The 23,865-nt window shown below is 41.8% G+C and overlaps 1 protein-coding gene across 3 annotated transcripts in view; it reads right to left on the reverse strand.

Moving 5' to 3' along the window:
* The window catches only part of Kcnab1 (potassium voltage-gated channel subfamily A regulatory beta subunit 1), a 422,588-nt gene that overhangs the window by 85,085 nt on the left and 313,638 nt on the right, over positions 1 to 23,865 (reverse strand). For all 3 annotated transcript variants that reach the window (XM_021157435.3, XM_021157436.3, XM_021157437.3), the window contains exons 3-6: positions 7,578 to 7,615; positions 5,145 to 5,224; positions 3,271 to 3,315; positions 719 to 763 (exon numbers count right to left, since the gene is read on the reverse strand). In XM_021157435.3, coding sequence (XP_021013094.1) covers positions 719 to 763; positions 3,271 to 3,315; positions 5,145 to 5,224; positions 7,578 to 7,615 — 208 coding nt within the window. The remainder of the gene's footprint in view (positions 1 to 718; positions 764 to 3,270; positions 3,316 to 5,144; positions 5,225 to 7,577; positions 7,616 to 23,865) is intronic.

Below are 23,865 nucleotides of genomic sequence, written 5' to 3' on the forward strand. Positions count from 1 at the left end.
TCAAGAAGCACTGAGCCTACCATTGCTCTGGTATAAGGACTAGCTTGTTGTTGCCAGTTCCCTGCTTCTTGCTGAATAATGTAAACAACCAGTTCAAGCACGAACAGGCTGGTTCATAGAAGCCAGCTCAGCCTGTGGATTTGTTCTGCATCAAGCGACACACAGAGGCTGCTCTTTCATTGTCCTGCTGCTGAGTGACACGGGCATAGCATCTGCTATTCCCCAATGAGACAGTCTTTTTGATCAGTTCTCTCAGAACCCTCTGCAGCAATGATCAGAGACTTGAACACCGAGGCAGACAAGGTATTTTTATCTTTGTGTTCTGTGGAAATCTTTGAGTTTTGGCAGATTTGAGGAGATTTTCTTTCATGATGCTTTATTTTCTTTTCCCGAATTTTGAACTTTCTTTTGGAAATGGTTCTAAGTTAGAAACTGACAAATCTACACGAATCATTTAGTAACAAGGGGCCACCTGCCATGTACTAAATTTCTTTGGGAATACTCTACTAAAATGTAGCCCTAAGATAATTACTATTTCTTTAGCATTAGAAAAAAAAAAACAGAGGCCAATCAATTTTAATGAGTTAACTGTGAAGTAGTTGCTAAAAAACAATCAACAAAACAAACAAACAACAACAAAAACCAAAGGAAAAAAAGCAGGAATTGACAGTCATTTCCTATCTCACAGAAAATAAAAAATGAAAGGTATTTAACTTACTTTCCACCCCAGTAGAGTTTGGTTGTGATGACCAAGCTGGACCTCCTGTACATCAAATAGACACAGAAAAATAGTGAATAATTTGTGGGGTTTTGATGGACCGAATCATGTTATGATTATAGCACCAGAAGGATTTGTGACAGCACCTTACATTAACAAGAAGACAGAGATGGAGTTCTAAATTCATAGTACCAAAATGTAAGAACAAGGGAAACTGGAAAATAGTGGCTTGAAGTCAGACACTAGAGAAGGGACTGAAGGAACTAAGTTTTGTAGGAGACCCTGAAGGAGGAGGGCTGCCCAGCCTGCTGGTAAATGGTGTTGCAATGTGTACTGAGTGGGAGGTGATCTTGGAGGTCAGAAATGGTGCCTGCGAGAACATAGATGACTTACAGGATGAGTTGCTTTGGTAGCTCAAAAGAGCAGCCGCTAATTAACACTTATTTAGAACCTGGCAGAATGTTGATTGCCTGTGAACCTTTCCTGGGAGGAAGCCTCTTCTCTGCCAAGGACCATGGGCCCAAGTGGCTCTGGGTTACAATCTTATGCAATCATCACATTCACAGGCAGTGAGAAGTGACTGACTGCATGGAAATGTGAATGATGAGATAAAGCCTCATAGTCAGTAAATGTTAAAATCCTTTACCAAAGGTCCTATCATGTTCCCTTGAAGGAATGGAATGTGGAAATCATGCCTGCAAACTTGTTATCCTCTCAAAAGCCCCACTCCCGGGCAGCAAGGGCAGAAAATGCAGCTTCTCTTGTTGTGATCATGAGGAGCTGTTCTTCCAGAACTCCAGGAGAGTAATTTAAACTTGTGAGGCAGAGAGAGCTCAGTACACTTCGATTTAGAATAAAATCTTTTGATATTCAAAATTTAGGATTATTTGAAATACCAGGCATGTATAACGCTGTCGCCTGCAGAGGATGTGAGTCCTCAAAGCTATAGGGGCATACACTAACTATACAGGTATAGTTAATGGTGACCAGTGGGGAATGATGGGTACAGTTCTGACAACTTGGTGGCCAAGTGAAAAGTTTATTGAAAATGTCAGCAACCCCACCCTACCGACTCCCTGAAAAGCAATTTGAGTTACAGATATGGAAGGCCCTGACCATCTCCAAAAGGGCTGTGTACTTTTCAGATTAGCACATGAACTAATGGTATCTATGGTGATAACAATCTGCAAAGGGGAGCCAGGTCTCCTTTAGCAAGCATTTTGTGCCTTCCAAAATATATCTAAAACAGCATAAAATATGAACTTGAACTCTTTTGGTTATCAGAGCAAATATTATGCTAAAGCTGTACATTCTATCCCAACATTGCAGTTAGACTCTATACCAAACTGCCTGCCCCAGAGGGTGTGCACATTAGCATCTATGTGCAAGTAGCAAGCAACTATTCTGGGTGGGGACTGAAATGTGAATGTTACACAGTAAGATGAAGTCTCCCAGTGGCTTTGCTTTCCTCTCACTTGGTCAGCATGGCACCCCAGCAGCCATTTTACAGTTAGGGAAATTGAGGCTCAGGGAAGTGAAATTACATTCTCTGGACAATACAGTTAGCAAGTGACAGCTCGAGGACCAGAAACCAAGCCAGCTAGTTGAACCACTTTTATAAGCTCAATGTCAGGATTGCATGGTTTATCTTCTCTTCTCACCAGTTTCCTCCTGGAGGCAATGTGAACCATATAAACTTTTCATAGCACAGTACTAGCTTGAGCTGTTATGTGCTAGGCTGAAAGGTGGCTGGTGAAATATTCATAGTAGTCTGTTTCCCACAAGGTATGTATGATGGGTTCTGCAATTAAGGAGGATGGGTCAATGCTTGCTAAGGGAAAACCACTGCTTCTCCTTATTCAGGCAAGGGGCAGTCTTCATCTAGATGTGGACCTTACTCTGCTGTGTTGCATGACAGCCCCCAAACGCCACACAATCTTCACGACCACTTGCTTTGGGTACAGAGTTGGAGGAAGGGATGGGTGAGCACATTCCTTGAGTTTCTTGAAATCCTCAAGGATAGCAGATACTTTTCTGAACACTCAGAAGTCAGAGTGCCTAGCATTCAGGACAGATGTGGTCAACTGTATCCAGATGAGAAAGCTCTAGGCAATTATGCCACGGGCTTTTTGTTTCATCTTTGTACAGAGAGTTGTTAGTAAAATGAGTGGTGAACATAAATCTATGTGTCTAGATAGTTTCCTGTAGCTTGCTTTCTTCACTAATTACACATACAGTTAAAACTATGAAAATGTCATGTCTGTTATGTACAAATAATCTCATGAACAGCTCCTTTTTCTATACTCAACCACAACGTGATTCCCTGTAGTCAATGGCAATGTATATTTCGAAGTACAAATAATGACCTCTATGGCACTTATTTCCAAACTATTATAGATTATTTCTTTACCAAGTGTTGACTGTTTTTTGGACAGCCTTTTGTTCTAGTACCATGTGATTTAAATTTTATTTTATTTTATTTTATTTTTGCTTTTCTGGTATAGATCAGTAAGACTTTAAAGGCAAACTAGCAGTTATGGTAGATGTGGTACCTCCAGCCTTTCTTCTTGATGATGCTTCCCAGAATCACCTCAGCCCTGAAGGGGAAAATAGACAATGTCTTAGGATGCAGTGTCTCAGAAAAGCAAGAGTCAACCCAACACCAGAGCCATCCCATTTTTGAACTCTCAGTGCCTACAGATCCCCAAAATAGAAGCACACTCAGCTGGTAGCACAGTCTCCACTGTTTCTGCTGGTGCCCGCAGAATCCTGCTCCCAGGCATCCCAGAAGCACCTGCCAAATGCTGGCACTGGCAGGAGACCTCCTGTGGTCCTGACATAAGAAACAGAGGAGTCATCTGGCAGCTTGGTCCCTCATAAAAATATCCCACTTGGTGGTGTTCAATGAGAGTCAGCACCACCTATTTCCATCTATTGTGCTGGAACAATTCAGTTGTGCCCAGAGGCTTCCGACTGTTTTAACAGAAAATACTAGTTTCCCAGTTGATCTTGGAAGAGAAGAAAGAATCTACATGTGTATTCAGATATCCCTAAGTTCAGTGTTGCAGTTATTGTGGTCCAGAAGAGAATGTCCTAGGACTGAGTAATGTTTGTCATAGGACTAAGGTATAGGGAGACACTACAAAATACCTTTCCTGTTCCTAAGGCTGGGTTGTGGAAAGGTGCACTGAAGACATCCTAAGAATATCTCCACTTCCACTTCCCCAGGCAGACTCACCAAGATTGAGGAGACTAAAATGTTCTCCTATAACCCTCCCAGTTCGATGATCAGTGTAAGAAACAGTTGGGCTGCCAGAGATTGGAGTAGGGAAGTCAATGCAGTTAGCACTTGGTTCGTCAGTGAGCCAGATATGGACGCCATTGTTAGCTAGTATTTGATGTAAACCAAAGTTGTTTACAAGGAAGGAATCATGATGCATGCTAGCTATGGCACATGCTCCAAATGAACAGACACGGGGTGGTACTGGAATTGTCTTCATTACTCCTTGTTTGTCTGTTGTTACATGTGACCTTAAATATTGGGAGCCTATCTTAGTTACATAGTGGCCATCAATGAATAACGATCCCAATGGCTGTCCCTTACAGTAGGAGTTGCAATCACTATGTTCCCCTCCTCTGCTTTACCCTATTTGGTATTGAGCAAGATTCAACAGAGAAAATCCCCTGAGAAGAGGGCATGCAGAAAGGAGCAAGGCCGAACAACTTTGACTTTCCTTTCTTGGATTCATTACAAACAACATAGATGTGGATGCTCAAGTCCTCTGATGGTCCTTAAAAATAGACAGGTCTTTGAAAAGGAAGAAACAAAGTAAGAAAAAGCTCCAAGAGTATTTGGAGCAATTATTATTGACTGGACAAGCCTCAGCTCTACTGTAACTGGCCTGGGGGAGGGGAGCAACTAGCTTGGTGTGTTCATATTCCAGCTGGATGTCTTCTCCCTTTGCTGGTGGAAGCTGGACACCCACATTCATTCCAGGAGACCAGGGCTCCATATCGATTCTAAAATACACTAGTTATGTTATGTGACATGTGCTTGCTGATCTGGCCTAATAGAACATCAGCTATGTGTTCTAACATAACAAGCCATGTTCAGACTGCCAAGTCGATGCTCAGGCCCAAAGGAAATCTCTACAAGTTACTCGTTACCTCCAGCAAGGTCTCTCTGTCACTTACAGTCTTCAGAATAGGGTCCAAAGTGCCCTCTTAGAAAAGTTGTTAATTTCTTGGCATCATTAAGAAATCACAACTTTCATGAATATCAGCGTAGGGCAGAGGAAGAACATGCCTGCTGTTATATGTACAAGAAGAGGAGTCCCTCCTTGCCAATGCCACAGCAACGTTTGAGCACACCCTCTTGCTTCCACCGATGATGCCATGTGAGAGCTAAAAACTTGTTCTGACTTACTTCCCAGCAGCATAGACCTCAGCCGTGTCGAAGAGATTAACTCCACTTTCATAGGCAATTGTCATCAGCCGTTCAGCAACCTGCAAGAGGATGCAAGGGTCATTCAGAAATGCCAGGCATTCTTCCTAGCTGGGAAGCAATGTTAAATCCTTTATCCACCTTTCACTCTGAGATCCCATGAACCACTTGTGTTTTTCTCAGCTGTAGTGAGTGACAAGAGAAAGAGAAGTATAAGGCAGGTGATTCTCCTACCCTCAGACACTGGGTAGGCTGTAATCTCACTCTTGGCGGGGTGTGTTTTGTTGCCCACGGAGCACTGAGGGGCTCAGATCTGTGTTTCCCATCCTGCTGGGAAGCCCTTGTATGAGAACACCCTCCGTGACATCTAATCTTGCTGACAAAGAGGGTCATCTGTATCAAAGCTGACTCCAGCCCTCAAGCCCTTTCTGCAAGTCAATAGCTTCTGGCAGTTGGAGGACTCCTGACCTAAAAACTTGTGACTTTCCTCAAGGCCTGGCCAACTGTGCTGATGAATCACAGGCCAGACAATCATGACTGTTGTTAAAGCTCCTGCCACCCACAGTGCAGCGGAACAATAAGCATCATCTTGGTGCTGCTGCTGAGTCAACACAGGGGAGGGGCAAGCTCCTCTGGGCTCAGGCTGGATCAGAGCTCCTTGTTCCATCCTCCTTGCTGCTCAGGGAAAGTAAGAGTGTGCCAGGAGAGGAGAGGGCTACCTACAACAATCAGCCTAAGGTAGAGATGTAGGAGGATGCTGGAAAACGGCAGTGGAGGAATCTTTCTCCACTTTGCTGATTAATTTGCTAGATGTTTGAACAATTTTTTTTTCCACTTCGCACATAATAACAATTGATTTTCCATTATGTTCTTTGGTGGTAGACTAAAGTTGTTTCACCAGCGTTTCTAATATAGACTGCTTCTGGTATTTTAAAAATTAGCCTCTCAAGACCATGGGTAGGCTAGTGTACATATCCACTAGCATTACCCACAAGGAAGCAGTTACTGATTTTTAATTTGGTAAGATTAAGACATTATTTTAAAGCAGAGTTGAAAAGTAAAGCGAATATAGTTTCCCTCATCCTGACTGCCCTGTTTTAGATGACAGTAAAAATTATTGTGGTATGTCATACAGCATATTGGTGGGTTATTTATTAGGAAATGTAACAATTACATCTTAGCTACAGAGAAGTTTTGAAATGGAGTACCTGAGAATAGACACCCTTCCCAGTCACAGGGTCTGAAGACCTTATGTGGAATAACGGGAAAAACATTGAAGTCTAAAGACTGGATTTAGGCCTTGATATAGTTTTGATCTGAAATGTCTTTCAAGTCCCCTGCATTTGGTCCCTGGTCTATAGCATCTTTTGGAGATGGAAGAATCCTTAGGAGGTGTGGCCTAGTGGTAGAAAGCTAACTCACAAGGCTCCTGCCTCTCTTAACTTCCTGGAGCTTCCAGTTCTCCAGCACCCAGAACATTATGGCCATTTTTACCTGCTTGGAGCAGAGAACTCCTGGAAGACCAAGAGAAAGTTGAAAGATCAGGGAACTAAACTCATTGTTATTGGCTTACAGTTTTAGCCCCTAGAAAAGAGGTGGGATTGAGCCATTCAGTTGAGAGTGTGATTGGGTTTGGCTAGTCGTCCTTGTTCCTCCTTGTGGACAGCTCTGCAGGACCCTTCCCATAGCTGCTCTCCAGAAGGACTCTAGCTGTTGGGTGTACATCTGTGTTAGTGTCTCTGCAAATGTTCATGACAACTTTATTGTGCAATTTTGAGAACTGGAATTTTGAAATGGCTCATCACAGAGGTTAGTCCTGCATGCCCAGACATGAGATCCCTACAGCAGAGAACAGACAGTATGAAGGGGAGATCAGAGACTTGTGGGGGGTAGGGGTGGAGACTAGATCTGCCCACAAAGCTAGCCACCATTGCCTTTTTCCTTCTACGCAGTGCACTAGGCACTGGCAGGTTGCATGCAGGCTGGAGACCCTGGCTGTGAACTTACTTCCCTCCTATGTTGCTGCTTACTTCAAGCCTAACAGTGTATGTGCCCTTTGCTGTACTCCCTGACTGTGCCTTTGTGTTACCCCCAAACATCCCTATCTGATGCCAGTCATAAGGTCTCTTGTTGTGCACCTGGGTCCTCCTGTGGGAAGAAAGGACTTCCTTCTTAGCTACTGGGAGTGTGGCTGTTGTGTGCTGCCAGCCCCCTAAAACTCTGCTTGGCTGGAGTCACCCAAGATCTGCTAAGCTAGCCTTACCTAATGACTGGGCAGCACAGTTACACACACACACACACACACACACACACACACACACACACACATCCAAGAAGAAAAAAATGTTAGGAAGGAAAGACAATCCCTACTGCACATTGTCTTCATTAGAACTGTAGAAGCTAAAAGCAGCTTACCTCATCTGAGATTTGACCTCCAAATGTCACCCATGTTCCTGGAAGAGAACAAATATTTGTGCATTATTGTAGCCATTTTTCCAAGATTGTACATAATAAGAGCAGACTTTTGTATCAAGCAGATAGTTCGTAAATGTACTTAGATGAGGGCACATGCAGCCTGTTGTCTAGCCTCCCGCCGTCCCCTGTCCACTTCCTAAATATTCCAGAAAGGGTCTATGAACCTTTGGGAGAAGAGGGCTTCTTCAAGCCACAATGAGTGCTTGTGGCAGGCAGCCCTGGCCTACAATGAGACTTTGCTTCTGCTATGGGACCAAATATACAAGGAGCCAGTGCTATGCAGCTTACTTGGGCTATACACCTATTTTTCCTTTTCTGCAGATAAGGCTCATTCTGACAGCAAACACAAGTAGATGTCCACAGCCACAGTGAACCTGACCTTGACTTCTTGCCTTTGCCCTAACAAGACTTTTCTTTTGTATTTTCTGTTCCCTTTTAAGAGGACCTTCTCAGACACTGCCAGACTCTGTTTACAAGACCTGGGTGGTGATAGTTCATGTACCTTCTCTGTGTGATCTGCCCTGGGAAGTCTCTGTTGGCTTGGGGTGAAGATAGAGGCAGGAACCAAGGTTAAGACAAAGAAGGCAAAGGGAGGGAGATGTAGCTAGCAGCCTGTGTAAAGTGAGACACTGAGCAGGCACATTATGCTCCTCTCCAGCAAGCCTCTTTAGTCAATTCCTTCCTCATCCATTTTTGGGGGTGGGGGCTTAAGTATATCAATGATATCACACTCATGTACTTAAGGTAGAGAGGTGATGTTACAGATTCTGTTTTCAGCGAATAGTTAATAGTTTATCTTGATAAATGCTCAAACCAAGACAAACTCAAGGCAGAATGGCAGGGAGTACTCTACCTTACGTCTGGGAGTAAAGCATTCATGGAGGACTTTCTAGAAAAGGTGACACCTTGGTTGAGTCTTATAGGAGTAAAAGGAATGGAAAAGAAAGCGGTAGACATTTCAGATATAGTCAAGCGCTTGGGAAAACAAGACGGTGCAGCTGAGCTGTATATAGACCATCAGTCCATGGGGTGAAACGAGGGCAGAGAGGGAGACCTGAGCAAGTGTGGAAGCAGTGAGGGTATGGGCAAGGTTGGTGTTTATAGGGCATGAATGAAACGCTGCTGGCAACTTATAGTCTTCATCCTACTGTAACAGACTCAGCTACTACTATGGCACACCTTCTAGATGCCACAAGGAATTTCTCTAGAGCTGGTCAGTGGTGGTGCACGCCTTTAATCCCAGCACTCAGGAGGCAGAGGCAGGCAGATTTCTGAGTTTGAGGCCAGCCTGGTCTACAGAGTGAGGTCCAGGACAGCTAGGGCTATACAGAGAAACCCTGTCTCAAACAAACAAACAAACAAACAAACAAACAAACAAACAAACAAACAAAAAACAACCAACCAAACAAAAAAGGAATTTCTCTTGAATCATTTGACAGGCTCAAAAGGCAATTTTACTATCCACGTTTGCAGCTGAGCAATCTCACATTAGCCAACACCAAGTGAGATACCCAAGCTTTCACAGACATGCTCGGCTTTGAGAAGGTTGTCCCTCTCAGTGTATCACGCTGGTGACTTAGACTATCAGTAAATGAGTGTGATACCCATAGACATATGTTGATGGAGTTACACGCTTTCCTTTTGTGCTCTGAGACTGAAACAGAGGGAGTGTATAATGATCTGAGTGTGCTCTCTATCTGCAGAGGTTGCCAATGGGAAGCCCACGGCTGACCTCAGCTTGCAGGCTTTCTTACCTTCGCTAGAATGGAATTGACCAGCTTGGTATTTTAATAAATTTTGAATGAGTTACTGACATTTAAACACATGGGAATTTTTTTTTCTGAAAAATTTTAAAAACAAATTTTAAATTTGTTGTCAACAGCATTGACAACAAGGTCAATATTCTTTCTAGGTAGGCACGCCCCAAACTGAGAAAGCAGAGGGTACCTTTATGAAAGACTATGCCAATTAATGGAAAGCTCCCCTCCTGCTGCTGCCTGTGCTTCCCCATGTATTCTGAACATTGACGTAAAATGGCTACTGCTTTGTACCATGTGCTTATTGCCATTTTTCTTACAGCAGAAATAAGTGGAGCACAAATTTGCACATAAAAAATTGCGTATTTTAAGAAAAAAATAGGCATAGACATTTTCTCCCCAAGATTATTCTAAACAAATGGAGAAAAATCCTATCCTGCGGCACCAAACTAAAACCAGCCATGACAGAAAAGATGGTCTTTGAAGACCTTAATGGCCGGGGAATGGCAGTGTTTGGTTTTGAATGTGAATTAAGTAAGTGAGATGCTGGGAAATGCAGCTCTGTATTGAGCCGGAAAAAAATGCTCTGCGTCAAAACCTTCTCACAGACTATACACATTTCTATGAGTCCCTTTGAATGCAGCAGAGACGGTGCACCCAGAGAACAAACATTTGAGAAGGTTGGTGGAACTAGCTCAGCACGTGAGGTGTGGGGACAAGACATTCAGCATGTTGAGTTGCTGCAAATGAGAAGTCGGGTATGGGTGAGAGCTCACTGTGGTGTAGTGAGCACTTGGAAGGGGTCGAAGAACTTTTGGATGGGGGCTCATGAAAAGAAAATCATGAGGGATGGCTGTCTTGTGTGATGTGAGGAAGTCTCAGATTGTTTGGAAACTGAGTATATACTGGTCAAAGTCAGTGTTGCCAGAGGTGGGTGGTGCTGTCAAGTCAAGGACCAAAGATGGCACTACTTCATAGGAGCACTATACCTGAGCGTCTTAATTTTCTCACTCATCATAGATGGCTTTGGGGAAAGAACTAAAATGGCACAAGCTATGGGTTCAGTAATGAATCCCACAAATTAGCTATTCTTCTATGTCTTCAAGCAAAATTAGGTCAGTGCTTAATGAATTTGCTGGCTTGCTTGCACTGTGCAATGAAAGCCTTTTTGTTTGTTTGTTTGTTTGCTTGTTTTTTTAATTGTTCCTCTCATCAATGGGAATAGACCCATCTCTACTGAGTCCTGAAGATTTCCCCGAGCCTGGGATTCTTGCTGACCTTACAAATCATCTGTACTTGAACACTTCATACAGGGGCATTCCTTAACTTACAAAGAGGTTATAGCCTGGTAAATCTATCACGTGTTAAAAAACACCATAAGCCATATACGTTTCACATTCCGCATGTACCCAATATTCTAGCTTAGCCAGCGGTCTATTGTATGGTATCAGCTGTTTCCTCCATGGTAAGCTAGCTGACCAGAGGCTTACCCACCTGCCACTGCCCAGCATCAGGACAGGATTTAATGCAAATTTTGTCCCAGGAAAGATCACAATTCACATGCAAAGTACAAAAGTTTGGGCTTTAGCTCAATTGCTGTGGTACTAGACTAGCACACACAAGACCCTAGATTTCATCCCTAACACCATAACAGAGATCAAAGTGTAGTTTCTACCAAATGTACATTGCTGCTGCACCATCATAGAATTATAAATTGCAAGTCAAGACATCGTTATATCAGAACCTATATTTGCATATATTATGATTTGTTGCCCTCAGACCTGACAAAGCTTGGGGAAGTCACTTATTGAGGAATAACAATCCATCTCTAGATGAGAATTATAGCCTAAAATTCATCCTCTAAGACAACGTTGTTCAAAACGGGATCCTGAAAATTTCTCTGATTTCAAGTTTTATGCAAATAAACTAGCATTGTTTAGCTCACTTCTATTAATTAGTTACTGATGGTATTGAAGACGCAATGCAACTCTGAAAGCCAGAACTGTATGTACATTTCAGTGGAAAGGAAGGCCAGCCTACAGCTATGCACTGGAGGTGATTCCAGTCATGATGTGATGGCACTAGTATCAGGAGCAGTTCTATTTCAAAAGTATCAGAAAATCAAAACAAAACAACAAACCCCAACTCTTCTATGTTGCTTTTAAAAATGTGAGGTTACACATGTAGCAGATATACAACTTAGTCTTCATGGGAGTTCCCAACAAGTAGGGCAGGGCTTGTCCCTGACTCTGTTGCCTGCCTGTGGATTCTGTTCCTCTAACTGGGCTGCCCTGTCTGGCCTCAGTGGGAGAGGATGTTCCTGTTTCTGCAGTGATTTGATGTGCCAGGGTGGGTTGGTACCCAGGAGAGGCCTCTGTCTCCTGAGAGGAAGAGGGGGGAGGGAGGGGCTGTTCGAGGTGGGGGGCTGTGAGGATGTGGGGACTGTGATTGGGATGTAAAGTGGATAAATAAATAAATGGAGGAGAAAAAAAGAATGTAAGGCTGTCTACATCGTAGTGAATGTCAGATAGCCTAAAGGACACTATCATGCAGAATAAAGACATTAGGTCAAAGCAGCGATGAATTATGAAAATATAGTGATGGTTAAACAATTTTCCTTTTCAAATAGGTTAAAATTATCAATATATAGCAGTACATGCATCATGTATGTTTATGTTATGACTCTGGTTTGAATATTGTTTGTGTGCCACCGATAGCTCATAGGTCGGGAGTCTGGCCTGGTGCTGTTGGGAAGTGGTGGGAATTTTAAGAGGTAGATCTTGTAGGGTAAGTAAGCCCTTGGCAGCTGTCATGAGGGAGATGTTATGAAAGGACCAAGTTTGGCCCTTCTGTCCTCTCTTCTTATTTGAGACCAGAGTCATTTTTTCACTCAGACATGTACTTCTGTCATGTTGTGCTGCCACAAATTGACCTCATAGAGGCCAGGTCAAGCTCACTGCTCCCCTCTATCCCCAACCACTCTTTGTTCCCACTAATCTTGGACTTTGCACCTTCAAAACTCTAAGGTAAATACGTAATCAGTGTCAGGTATATTATTATTATAGGGATGGAAGGTTAATAAAACTACATATATACACCATAACTAAAACAAAACAAAACAAAACAAAACGGTGTTTCTTATTTTGGAAGTTAGCTATTATTCCAATTGTGTTACCTTGTTCAAGGGGACTACCTCCCCAGATCCTTTCATCACACACTACTCTCCAAATTCCTAGAATGAAAGTGGAGCCTTAGTAGATGATTGGCCAATGTTGGTTAAGTTGAACTGAATTGCCTTTTGACTTCAAAGTCTTGGGTCCATTTCCCACTAAGCATATTTACTTTGATTTATTGAAGAGGGATGCATAATGCCCATTAATAATTTATTAGTTTGTCTAGTTCATTAGTTTGTTAGTTTCTAAGTGGTTGATATGCTTCCCACCATCCCTAGGTACAATAGCCATTTTCTTTCCTGGAGAAGGGCCTTATGGTAATCTTTCCTCTTGCTTCAGGACTCCAGTGAGGGGGAGTGGTGACATTGTGGGAAGATGCACCCACTATCACTAGGGAAGGAGATGCCACAGTCCTTCTTGCTGAAGGATACTAGAGCAACAGCTGTGTAGTCAGGGGTTTCTGATTCTAGGATCTCATGTTCTATTATATTGTCTCCAGGAGAGCTAAGGTGGTTTTGCTATTTAATATGATTCTCTTAATGGCAGGATGATGTGGGAAGAACTCTGTTCATTCATTAAGAGAAATACATTAGTTCAAGAGTAAACAAAATAACAAACTCAGAAATCTTAGGCCTATGGATATGGGCTGAGGAGAAGTTTCTAGTAGTGGGTCTGGGATGTTTAGGCAGATGACTGAGGTAAGGTTGAGGAATTCACTTCTTGTATTTGTCATGTTACATCAACCTAAAGGTATAGAATGGAGACACTCATTTCCTGAGGAAGCAATGTATTCAATCAGGCCTGGGCTGGAGTCCTGAGTCTTCTACTCACTAGGAGGATAACAGCTGGTGGCAACAAACAAACAAACAAATAAATTCTGCACAGGACTCTTAGGAAATACAAGGAAAGGTAACGGTCTACCTCAGTGACACCATTAGCTCCCCGTCTTAGCTTAGCATTAGAATTTCCTAGAAGCGCTACTCTAATATTTTATTTGCATCTGAGCTGCATCCTGATTACCTATGTCTTTAATAAGCAACCAAGAGATCTGAACATGGCATGACATATTGAGAATCCCTACTGTGGCCACAGCAGAGATGCAGGCTTGTTCTGCAGGACTGGGACACAGCTTAAGGCCACACCCCCTGTAAATGATGCAGGAGCATCTCTCCTAACTCTTCCTCCTCATTTTGGCTTGCATCTGTCAGTATTTTACCCAGAGCCTGGCCTTTATTTTTGGATCCAAGCTGCAGACTTTTTTTTTTTTTCTGGCTTCTAGTATGTTGCTAATGAGCATCTGGCCAGAGTTAACAAATGTGTTATCAACTAAGCCTTTTCTTTTTATTTTGGATACCTTTTCTTACAAGAACCGATAATACCACCCAGGCTCTCAGGGGGTGAGGATGGCATCCTCTCACACCTGCACTTTACAAAAGAGCCTGAAATAGCAATAAAACTAGAAAAGGAAGTGGTGAAGGCCACGAGGAATTAAAGCGTGCCTCCAAGGTAGGTGAGGTGCAAGTTGTATTCCCATTTACAGCTAAAGAAAGTGTACACACACACACACACACACACACTCACGTACACTTTTAATGACTAAACACCATTTAAATCCTTTGTCTACCACTTGGAATGTGGTAAGATGAGAAACTACAGATGAGGAAGAAGTTCTCAGAATCTGCCATATGGCTTCACTGTGTTTTTTCCCCCTAGACGAGTGGTTCTCAACCTGTGGGTCCCGACCCCCAATGGGACCTGAATGACTCTTTTACAGGGGTCACCTTAAGACGATCAGAAAACACAGATATTTACATTACGATTCATACTAGCAACAAAATTACAGTTATAAAGTAGTAATGAAAATAAATTCTTTGGTCGGGATGGGGGTGGTCACCACAGCAAGAGAAACTGCCATAAAGGGTTGCAGCATTAGGAAGGTTGAGAACCATTGGTCTAGAATCTTCTGTATGCATCTTCAGTTCTAATCCTTACCGGAAAACTCAACAGCATTTTTTGAAAACACCACTTATTCTGCATATGAGGAACTCCAGTATTAGAGCAGTGACTTGCCAGGATTCTTTAGTGGTAGGCTGTTTAAGAGTCCCGTGCTGATTTTGGGTGATGTACCTTGAGTCCCCTACCTACCCCATGCTCCATTCCAGCCAATTGTACATCTGTCTGTTTGCAACATCGTCCTGCTTCCAGCTCCATGTTGTTTTAAGAGTTATTCCAGGGTAAGTTTGCCCAGAACCATTTTGTTATATTTGTCCATTTGTCTGATCAGTACAAGTTAAAGACAAGAGCGTGGTGTTAAAGATAGGACGAATGACAGGGATGTGCCATTTGGAAGTGGTCAACCTTAGAAGAGTTATAAAGCAGGGTCTTCTCTCCTTGAGTGGCTCAGGAGCTATTTAAGCATCAGTAGGACTGACATCTTGGTATACACTGTAAGCCTTCATCAGAAAGGACAACCTACGCTCTGAATTTTGATGCTAGATTAACTGTAACTACCCATTTAAATCTAGGTTCCTTTCCTGAAATCTCTTTACAAAGACATGATTTCTGAATTGATTTGGTTTCTTGAGCCACTTAGGAAAATTCAAAATGAAAAAAGCTTACAATCTTTAAGGTTTTCTTCTCTGCTTTTATTTCTTTTGCCCATGTTACTGAATTATATCTTTGCACCTTTTAAGCCTGAAGCAAAAGTTATTTAAAGATTACTTTCATTAAACAATCCATCTAATAAACAAGGGTTGCAGCAAACCACAATTCTCCTGACGAAAATGGGACACCGAATGTGGTTCGTCATATTATATTCCAAATTTCTTGGTTATGGCTCCTAATCTTTTTCTTGTACCGATATTTATTTATTGGGGATTATTTACTCAAATGAAACTGGTAAGGCACAAAAACTCAGTATACAACCTCAACAAAACTTTCTCAATACGTACAGTAGTTAACATAGGAGAAGTAAGCAGTGTTAGAGTAAAAGTAGACACAGCATAGAATATAAGAAATAAATATAATTTTTGATTCTTAAAATAAATTCAAATATTTTAAATACCTTCTTCCAAACTGTGACCTACTGCTAGGATAGCCAAGGTTTTTACCCTGTGGGATCTTTGCACACTGGAATATAGTCTGTGCTCAAACACATATTTTTATTTCTTTTGGGGTCTTTCATGCTTTTCCACAGCAAGTTACTATGGGTAAGAGTTCTGATGAATTACCAAGAATTTGAAAGCCAACGTGGGCTTCTGCACTATTTCTTTTATCCCTGAACATTCTTGTTGAATTGCTGTTGTCACTGATAGTTCAGAGAGGTGTTCTACCTCAAATAGGAATAACTCTGAAAAGTTAATATTTCTGAACATGAGAAAATACAGTGTGAATTCATGTGGATGCTAAGATCTGTTAAGAAACACATTTTAATTTCCTGAAAAGCAAAAAAAAAAAAAGTCTAGGTGAAAACAAGAAGATAATAATTGTAAAAAGGATGAAAAATGTTTTTGCAACAGTCCTTTCAAGGTCTTCTTCCTGGGCCATGAATGACCAGATGTTCAGGATATTAAATATTATTAAAAGGCAAATTTTGTGTTCAGAGAGTAGGAATAGTGTGACATTCCTAATGAAGCAGGAATAAAATGTGCTTTTGACTAAGAAATTCTTGAACTTTAAAAGAATTAAAACAGAATATATATGTATATATACATATGTATATATATATACATATACATATACATATATATGTGTGTGAGAGAGACAATTTGATAAAAACCTAAAATAATTCTCATTCTAAGCCATAATGCAGTTAGATTCATTCAGTTCCTATGTTCACTTATAGATTCAATTTACATATAAACTTTACGTTACTTCATTGGCGATTATACATACATGCTGCTAATAATTTTACTTATTAAAAAATAAGTCTATAATCTTTTCCTACTAGAACATTTATAGCCATACCAAGTTCAGAGTATTTCTACATCACCCATAGAATGACACACACTCCTTTTATGCAGAATCTTCTATTTCTATCAAAATAATAGAAACCTTCATTTCTCAGTAATTATATGCAGAAGTTTGACACAACATCAAGAACAAAGTGGAATAGTCCTAAATCATAAAACCAGGATAATCTATCTTTAATGTTAGGATTCAATTTAATCTAGACTCTACTTGATTATATGCTTGATTAGGTCAAGGGACACTTTGGAGATTAGTGAAGGGCATTTCAGGGTGTGTCTATGATGGGGTTTCTGGAGATATTTAGCATGTGCCATAGTGAGTGTACTGATCCTGAGATGAACTCGTATGATGGTATTATTGAATGGTGGTGAAAGGTATGAGGTGGGGCTTACATGAAGGAAGCGCTGTGGGTGTGTTTTTTAAGGCCTATATCCTTCTCTAACTTCTAGTGTTTGCTTTTTCTCTGTTTTCTGGTCTCCATGACATGAATTGTTCTGTATGATTTTCCCTCCCAGCCACCATGGTTGATGCCTTTGAAACTGTGAACCAAAATGCAACCTTCCTCAAGTTGTTTCTATTTGGCTTTTGGTTTCAGTGACAAGAAGACTGATTAACGGAAATCCATTGTACTTCCAAATGATAGTCTATCTTGAAAAGTTAGTCTATGTCCAAGAGAAGCACAGAACAACTCCTGGAAACCTGGTCTCTAGAGACAAGCTGCTGTTGTCAGCTCTAGCTTTCCCACCCAGGCTTCATCATAGAGACAATGATATTATAATAGCACAGTCATGATTACATGGTAGAACAGTGAAATTTCCTGGCATATGATATGGACAGCAATCCAGGAATTTAGGTAAATAGAAACCAAAGAACATAAGCATTATAGTTTTATTTTAACAGCCTTCTGTTGATCTCAAACACAGAATGTAGGCCTTCTTGGGAAATTCTTTAACAGACTCCCAAGTGAACTATTCAGCCCCAGAGACAGTATAAAACATGGCACCTGTCATGTTCTCCTGGGGTCTCTTATGAATGAAGCAAGAGTAGGAGAGAAGAGATGATCAATGACAGATAAAGTTAACCAATTTTTTAAAATTACCTGCTCCTCTTTTTGTCAATACATTGCTTGGAAATGAGTTCATCTGAATGAATACATCATTATTTTAGTTAGTGGCCACATGCCCAAGTGCACACCAGTAGAATGTTCTGGAGGGAGGCTAGGAGGTCATCATGGATCCAGGGAAATGTCAAGGTAGGATAACACTAACATATGCTATCTTAAAGCAGCATAGTGTCAGCTATTTCTTCTGATGGTCCCAGTGACTCTGACTGGGGAAGAAGGAGGTGTTCCCAGAGGGAGCACCAGGACAGAGAGCTTCCTGATGATGCTCCATTTTTGGTAGTTTTGTGATAGGTCAAGAATCTCAGGAACCACTCACTATGAGAAAAGAATGTTTTGTCAGAACAACTATAGTGATGGTTTCTTTTAAAACACATTTTACTAGTTCTTTGAGAATGTTAAGTGGTGAATTTTGGTCATATTCACTCTAAACTCTTCCCTATAACAATTCTCAGATTCACCCCATCTCCCTGTCTTGTCCTCTTTACTGTTATTATTTCGTGTGTGTGTGTGTTGATTCTGATTTGTGCTGTTCCTATAATCCCAGGACTGGTTGACCTGTCCAGAGAGAGAGTTACAACTTTAAAGAAGACCAATACTGAAGTAGCTCCTCTGTTAGGAATGAGGACTCATGGACCTCTTTCCACTCCATCTAGGATGTTGGCTGGCCTGATCTTGTACAGGTCTCGTGCAGTTGCTGTGATGAAGAATGGCTTTCAAAGGGTAGGAGAGGTACTACCAGTCCCTTCCTCAGGACAGGGGCTCTGTTTGTCTTGTTTATTACTGTCTCCAACAACATAATGGAATTCAGTTTTGCCAATTAAGTTCCTCCTCAGTTAGTAGGCAGCACATTATAAAATTATTTTTTCTTATTTTACAACAACTCTAAAAGGCATATTTAAATTTTTTCTTTTGGATATACTTCAAATTATGCCCACAGACAATTCATGAATTCACTCTTGAGACTTAATTCATGCCTAAAATGGACACTGATACTTACTCACTGCATAGTTGTGAGAATGAAATGAGATGATGATTATGCCAACCGATACTTTGAGAACTTATAGTGTGTCAGTCACTGTGAATATATTCTATAGACACAATGCACATCAATCATGACCTCTATGATCTGAGTTTGTTTGTTGGCAGGTGCTGCGGTTGGTTACTAAGCCTGGTCTGTGAGACTCTACAGCTCACACTGTTAGATGACTTCAACTATATGCACAGCAGCACTCAGGCTATGACCAGGAGTCACTGCATGTTACTTCCCTTCTTATCTCCTAAGAGAAACTATTTGAAACAACAGAAGTTCTAGAGGAAGATACTACTTTAGAGACTGCAGTGAAAGCCCAACTCAGTAGAATATATCACTTCTAAAGGCAACCCCAGTTGGAAAAAGCTCTGGGAAAGTTGTTATTTGTTATGGATTTTGAGGTAGAACATTATGAATAGGAAAAATTAAAAAGATACTCCAATGTTCAAAGATTTTTTTAAAGCTGGAAGCAAAGGTAAATAAAAATGAACACCTAGTTCCCTATTTGCTTCTCACACTGGTGAGCAGAAGGACATATGCCCACTTTCTGGCTGGGCCTCTTGCATGCTGTGTGGGAAGCAAATTGCTTTCAGATGTGCCAAACTTCCTAATCTACCCAGCCAGTGATAAGCAAGTAACTCAGGCAAGTCAGGGTTGCAACTCAGGGGAAAGCTGGGTTGGTGTCCCTTGTCCAGGTCAGTGAATGTCAACTCCAGCCCAGGAAGTGGGAGCACCTGGGGAATGAGCCACCCCTGCTAGGGACGGATCATGGTTTAGTGAGTTGGAGAAAAGGTCCAGGCATCTCTCTTTTTCTCTCTCTCCTCCTTCCTCTCTCTTACCCCATATGTGTATGTTTAATAGAGCTTCCATGTGGGTAGAATAGCAGCCACAGTCAACAACTGTTTTAAATGATGATTAGGACATCATGGTACTCAATCAATCCATGTGAGAACCACAGTATAGGAAAAGAAACCATAATAAGGGTGAAGAACCATTTAGCAGAGAGGGCAGAAGGTGGCTTTGACCCCAAGCTGGAGATTGTAATGCCTCATATGGCCTTCAGTTTGACCATTCATATGCTTGAATGTTTGGTTCACAGTTAGTGGAACTGTTTGGAAAGGATTAGGGGAAGGAGGTGTGGCCTTGTTGGAGGAGGTATAATACTGGAGTGCACTTTGAAGTTTCAAAAGCCCATGCCACGGCCAGTGTGTCTCTCTCTGCCTGCTAAGTGCAGACCAGGATGTAGCTCTAAGCTACTTCTCCAGCATCATGCCTGCCTTCCTGCCACCATGCTTCCTGTCAGGATAATGGACTAACTAAAACCATAAGCAAGTCCTCAATTAATTGTTTTCTTCTGTAAATTGTCTTGGTCATAGTGTCTCTTCCCAGCAACAGAAAATAAGGCAAGACTACTCCTTTGCATTCTCTCTGGTTCTTTGACCTTCATTTTACTAGTGCAAAAGTCTCAGTGGCAGCAAATGATTACAGTAAAAATAGCTTAGTAGAAAAAAAGAAAGATGGGATTTAGGAAAAAAAAAAAGCATCAGCACTCTTGTTTTCTGGGACAGGATCAAACAGGCTGCTAGTGGGTTTATGACTTAGAAATTTCTCTTGCTCAGTCCTCAGCCCCATGGCTTTAGTGGCCATTCATGACACCTTCCTGGCAAAGCTCAAATGTGAATAGGTCAACTATCTGGCTCTTTGTTACCTATAACAAAGATACTGGATCTGTACTAGAAAATCATTCACAGGTTGTAGGGTGGACCCACGACCAGTCCTCCCTTTCTAAAAGTTGTTTGTCCTTAATCCTCTGGCCTTGCCACACCCCTTTTCCAGCCTCCACAGATAGCAGACGCCGAGCTCTATAGGGAAAGAATGAAGCTGACAAACTATAAATGCTTTCTGCTTCTTACTACACAATCTACCAACTTCCTAGAGCAGAAAGGATTGCTATTCTGCTTAATTCTGCATGAGCTTCCAGCTGCCCACAACTCTGCTGGTCAACAAAGGGCCAGCTCCTCACCTATGGCGTGCATCTATCTGCACTAGTTCCTTCATCCCCAGGGGCTATCTGATCCAGCTACACACTGACTTGTCCAGTGGCTGGCCTCCCTTCCTGCTCCACTTCTCCACTGATGAAAATAGTGACAACCTCAACCATCTCTAAGAAAATTGCTTACCCTCAAATTCTTTTCTTAGAACCTGCTTCATACATACAAAATGAACATATAACAAAGAGTGCCACCCTCCGATCCCTCTAGGGACTTTTCTCTCCCAGGCACATATTACTTGCTTTCTTATGCTTTGATTTCCTTTGCAGATAACACTCCAGCAGATATTAGTTATCTCCCATGTACTACTGTTGGTATCATCTGGGTGTCTTGAATGCTTCAGTGTTTGTTTATTTCATGATAAATTTTTAAAAAGTGGGTGTGTGTGTTTGTGTGTGTGTTTGTGTGTGTGTTTGTGTGTATGTGTGTGTGTGTGTGCATCTCTGTGTGTGGAAGTCAGAGGACAATTTTTTTTGGAAGTCTCTTTTTCCACTATGTGGGTCTCAGGGATCAAAGCCAGCTTGACATACTTGCATAGCAAATGCTTTTGCCCACCCAAGCCATCTCAACCACCATTTTTATCATCATTTTCTCACTTTCTATTTCCTATTTTTATGGTATCTTATGCTTTCAAAGACATCTCAAGTGGTCAAGCTTAAACATAAATGCAAATTAAATTGACTCAGAAGGTTGTTCTTATATATACATAACTATAATAAAGAAGAAAAGGACTTCAGTTAGAGAGGGAGTGGAAAGGATAAAGAAGAGTAGAAAGGGAGAAAGAGGGGAAGAAATGTTGTATATATGGTGCTAATGTATGGAATTATCAAAAATACTTTAAATTAAAAACATGCTTCCTTTTTCCTTTCTCCTTCCCATTATTGATACTTTCATCGGGCCTTATTTCCCTCAAACTCTGACCTGCATTTTGTGCTTGTGTTCATACATGCTCATGGTGCAGAGAGCTGGGCTCACAGGGGCCACTTCACATATCATCACATTTGAATCTTCTACACAACTACAAAACGGAGAGTGTTTGGCTCTGCAAACTTCTCCGTATTGACTTTTCCTGCCCTCTCTTCCTTGCTGTCTGCTATTTGACTACCATGATTGGAATTAGCTTTGTAAAGCGCATCTGACCAAAGTGGAATTGAATCATCTCGACTACGGGTCGCATAACAAAACCACAAGTTTCCTGGTATAGCATCTGGGCATTCTGTATTTCCTGGTATGGCTTCTGTGCATTCTGTGCTTCAAGGTTGCGTCTCATCATTTTCTCCCTCATGATAATTCCCTCTCTAGGCTTCTCTTACTGAAATTTATCACTTCACTTAGGAAATATTTATGAAGCCTTCTCAAGCCCCTCTAAATCTTGCCAGATGATAAAATCAATGGCAAGAATTAATTATGGCCTCCATTTTCTGGAGGCATAAGTAGGAAAAGAAGACACATACTCAAAATATTCCAGTGTCTAGTCTAGGCACCAAAGTGCCATGCTGTGGTTTGAATAGGTATGGCCTCCATAGACTCCTGTGTGAATGCTTGGACAATAGTAAGGGGCACTATTAGAAGGTATGGCTTGTCACTGTGGGGTGGGCTTTGAGGTCTCTTATTTGCTCAATTTGTGGCCATTGGGACACAGTCTTTTCCTGCTGCCTTTGGAACAAGATGTAGAACTCTCAGCCCCTTCTCCAGCACCATGTCTGCCTGTATGCTGTTGTGCTTCCTGTCATGATAATGTAATAAACTTCAGAAACTGTAAGCCAGCCCTAATTAAATATTTTTCTTTATAAGGGTTGCTGTGGTCATGGTGTCTCATCGCAGCAAGAAAACCCTGACTGAGGCACATCTTTATTTATCAGACTGACAGATTCTTATTTATCACACAAAATATGGCAGTTCCTAGCAGTGGCCAATTCCTCATGTGTTTCATGTCTGCATCTTGTACTCCTCTGTACTGTGACAGTATGATTTTTAAAAAAATGATTTGTTTATTTTATATATGTGAATACACTGTCACTGTCTTCAGACACCCAGAAGAAGGGTATCAGATCCCATTACAGATGGTTGTGAGCTACCATGTGGTTGCTGGGAATTGAACTCAGGACCTCTGGAAGAGTAGACAGTGCTCTTAACTGCTGAGCCATCTCTCCAGCCCAACAGTGTGATTTTTAATTGCTCTTTTCTCAGTCTTTCCTTGTCCTGGCTGCTTCTGACTCCCCTTGCCTGTAAGTCCTCTTCCTCCAGAGTCTTCTGTGCCTTCCTTCACCCTTGCATAGGGAGCCCTTGAATCCATTCTTATATTTCCAAGGACCCCCATAGCTCTCTGAGCACTGATCATGATTATGTATTCTGTAAATAGGCATTCACTGAGCATCTCTTCTGTTCTAGACATGTGGACTAAACTGATGATCAAATAGCAAGCAAGTCAGATGGAAAGCATCACCATCATTACACAGCATTTCAATATGCAGGGATGTTCCATGGGGACAATATAGCTGAAAACCAGGCCTTTCCAGTGTTGGCTGTGTAAGGACCTAGACCTGTGGCCTTTCATCCTATTATCCCAGCACAGAATCTGTTTATTGGCCATTCGGTCCACGTGCACATGGAAGGACCTGCAGTGTCCTGGATTCCCCGCTTGGCAGGATGCACTCAGCTCACCCAGCTTCTAGCCTCAGAGAGCTCACAAGAGAAGATACAGGTAGCACAGGGAATCTCTTCTGAGAGAAGGCTGATAGGCATGGTGGAGCCTACAGTGTGAATATGAACGGGAGGTGAGGTCCGAGACCAAGATGGAGAGTGAAGGCATGTCTGTAAAGTGCTTGGTAGAGTTCAGCGCACCGGCCGGGGTAAGTCAAACCTGTCATCCATCCTCTCACTCCTGCTCTTCGCTGTATGCAGCCCTGTGGTTTGACTGTCAGCTCTAATTTAGCTTCTGCTCATTACCTCATCACCCACTTTCTATAATTACATGTTGGGCAGCTCTTTCTCTTCTCATTTTAATTAGTTGTCAAATATAAAATGAACATTAGCAGTATTTTCTGCCTCGCTCTCATGGATACCCTCCTTTGTATGTTTTCATTATCCAGGTGTTAGGATGAGTCTTTTATTTGTAAATGAGC

This window comes from Mus caroli, unplaced genomic scaffold (genome assembly GCF_978045245.1).
Source record: "Mus caroli unplaced genomic scaffold, Mus_caroli_1 scaffold_3, whole genome shotgun sequence".
In the NCBI taxonomy this organism is placed as follows: domain Eukaryota; kingdom Metazoa; phylum Chordata; class Mammalia; order Rodentia; family Muridae; genus Mus; species Mus caroli.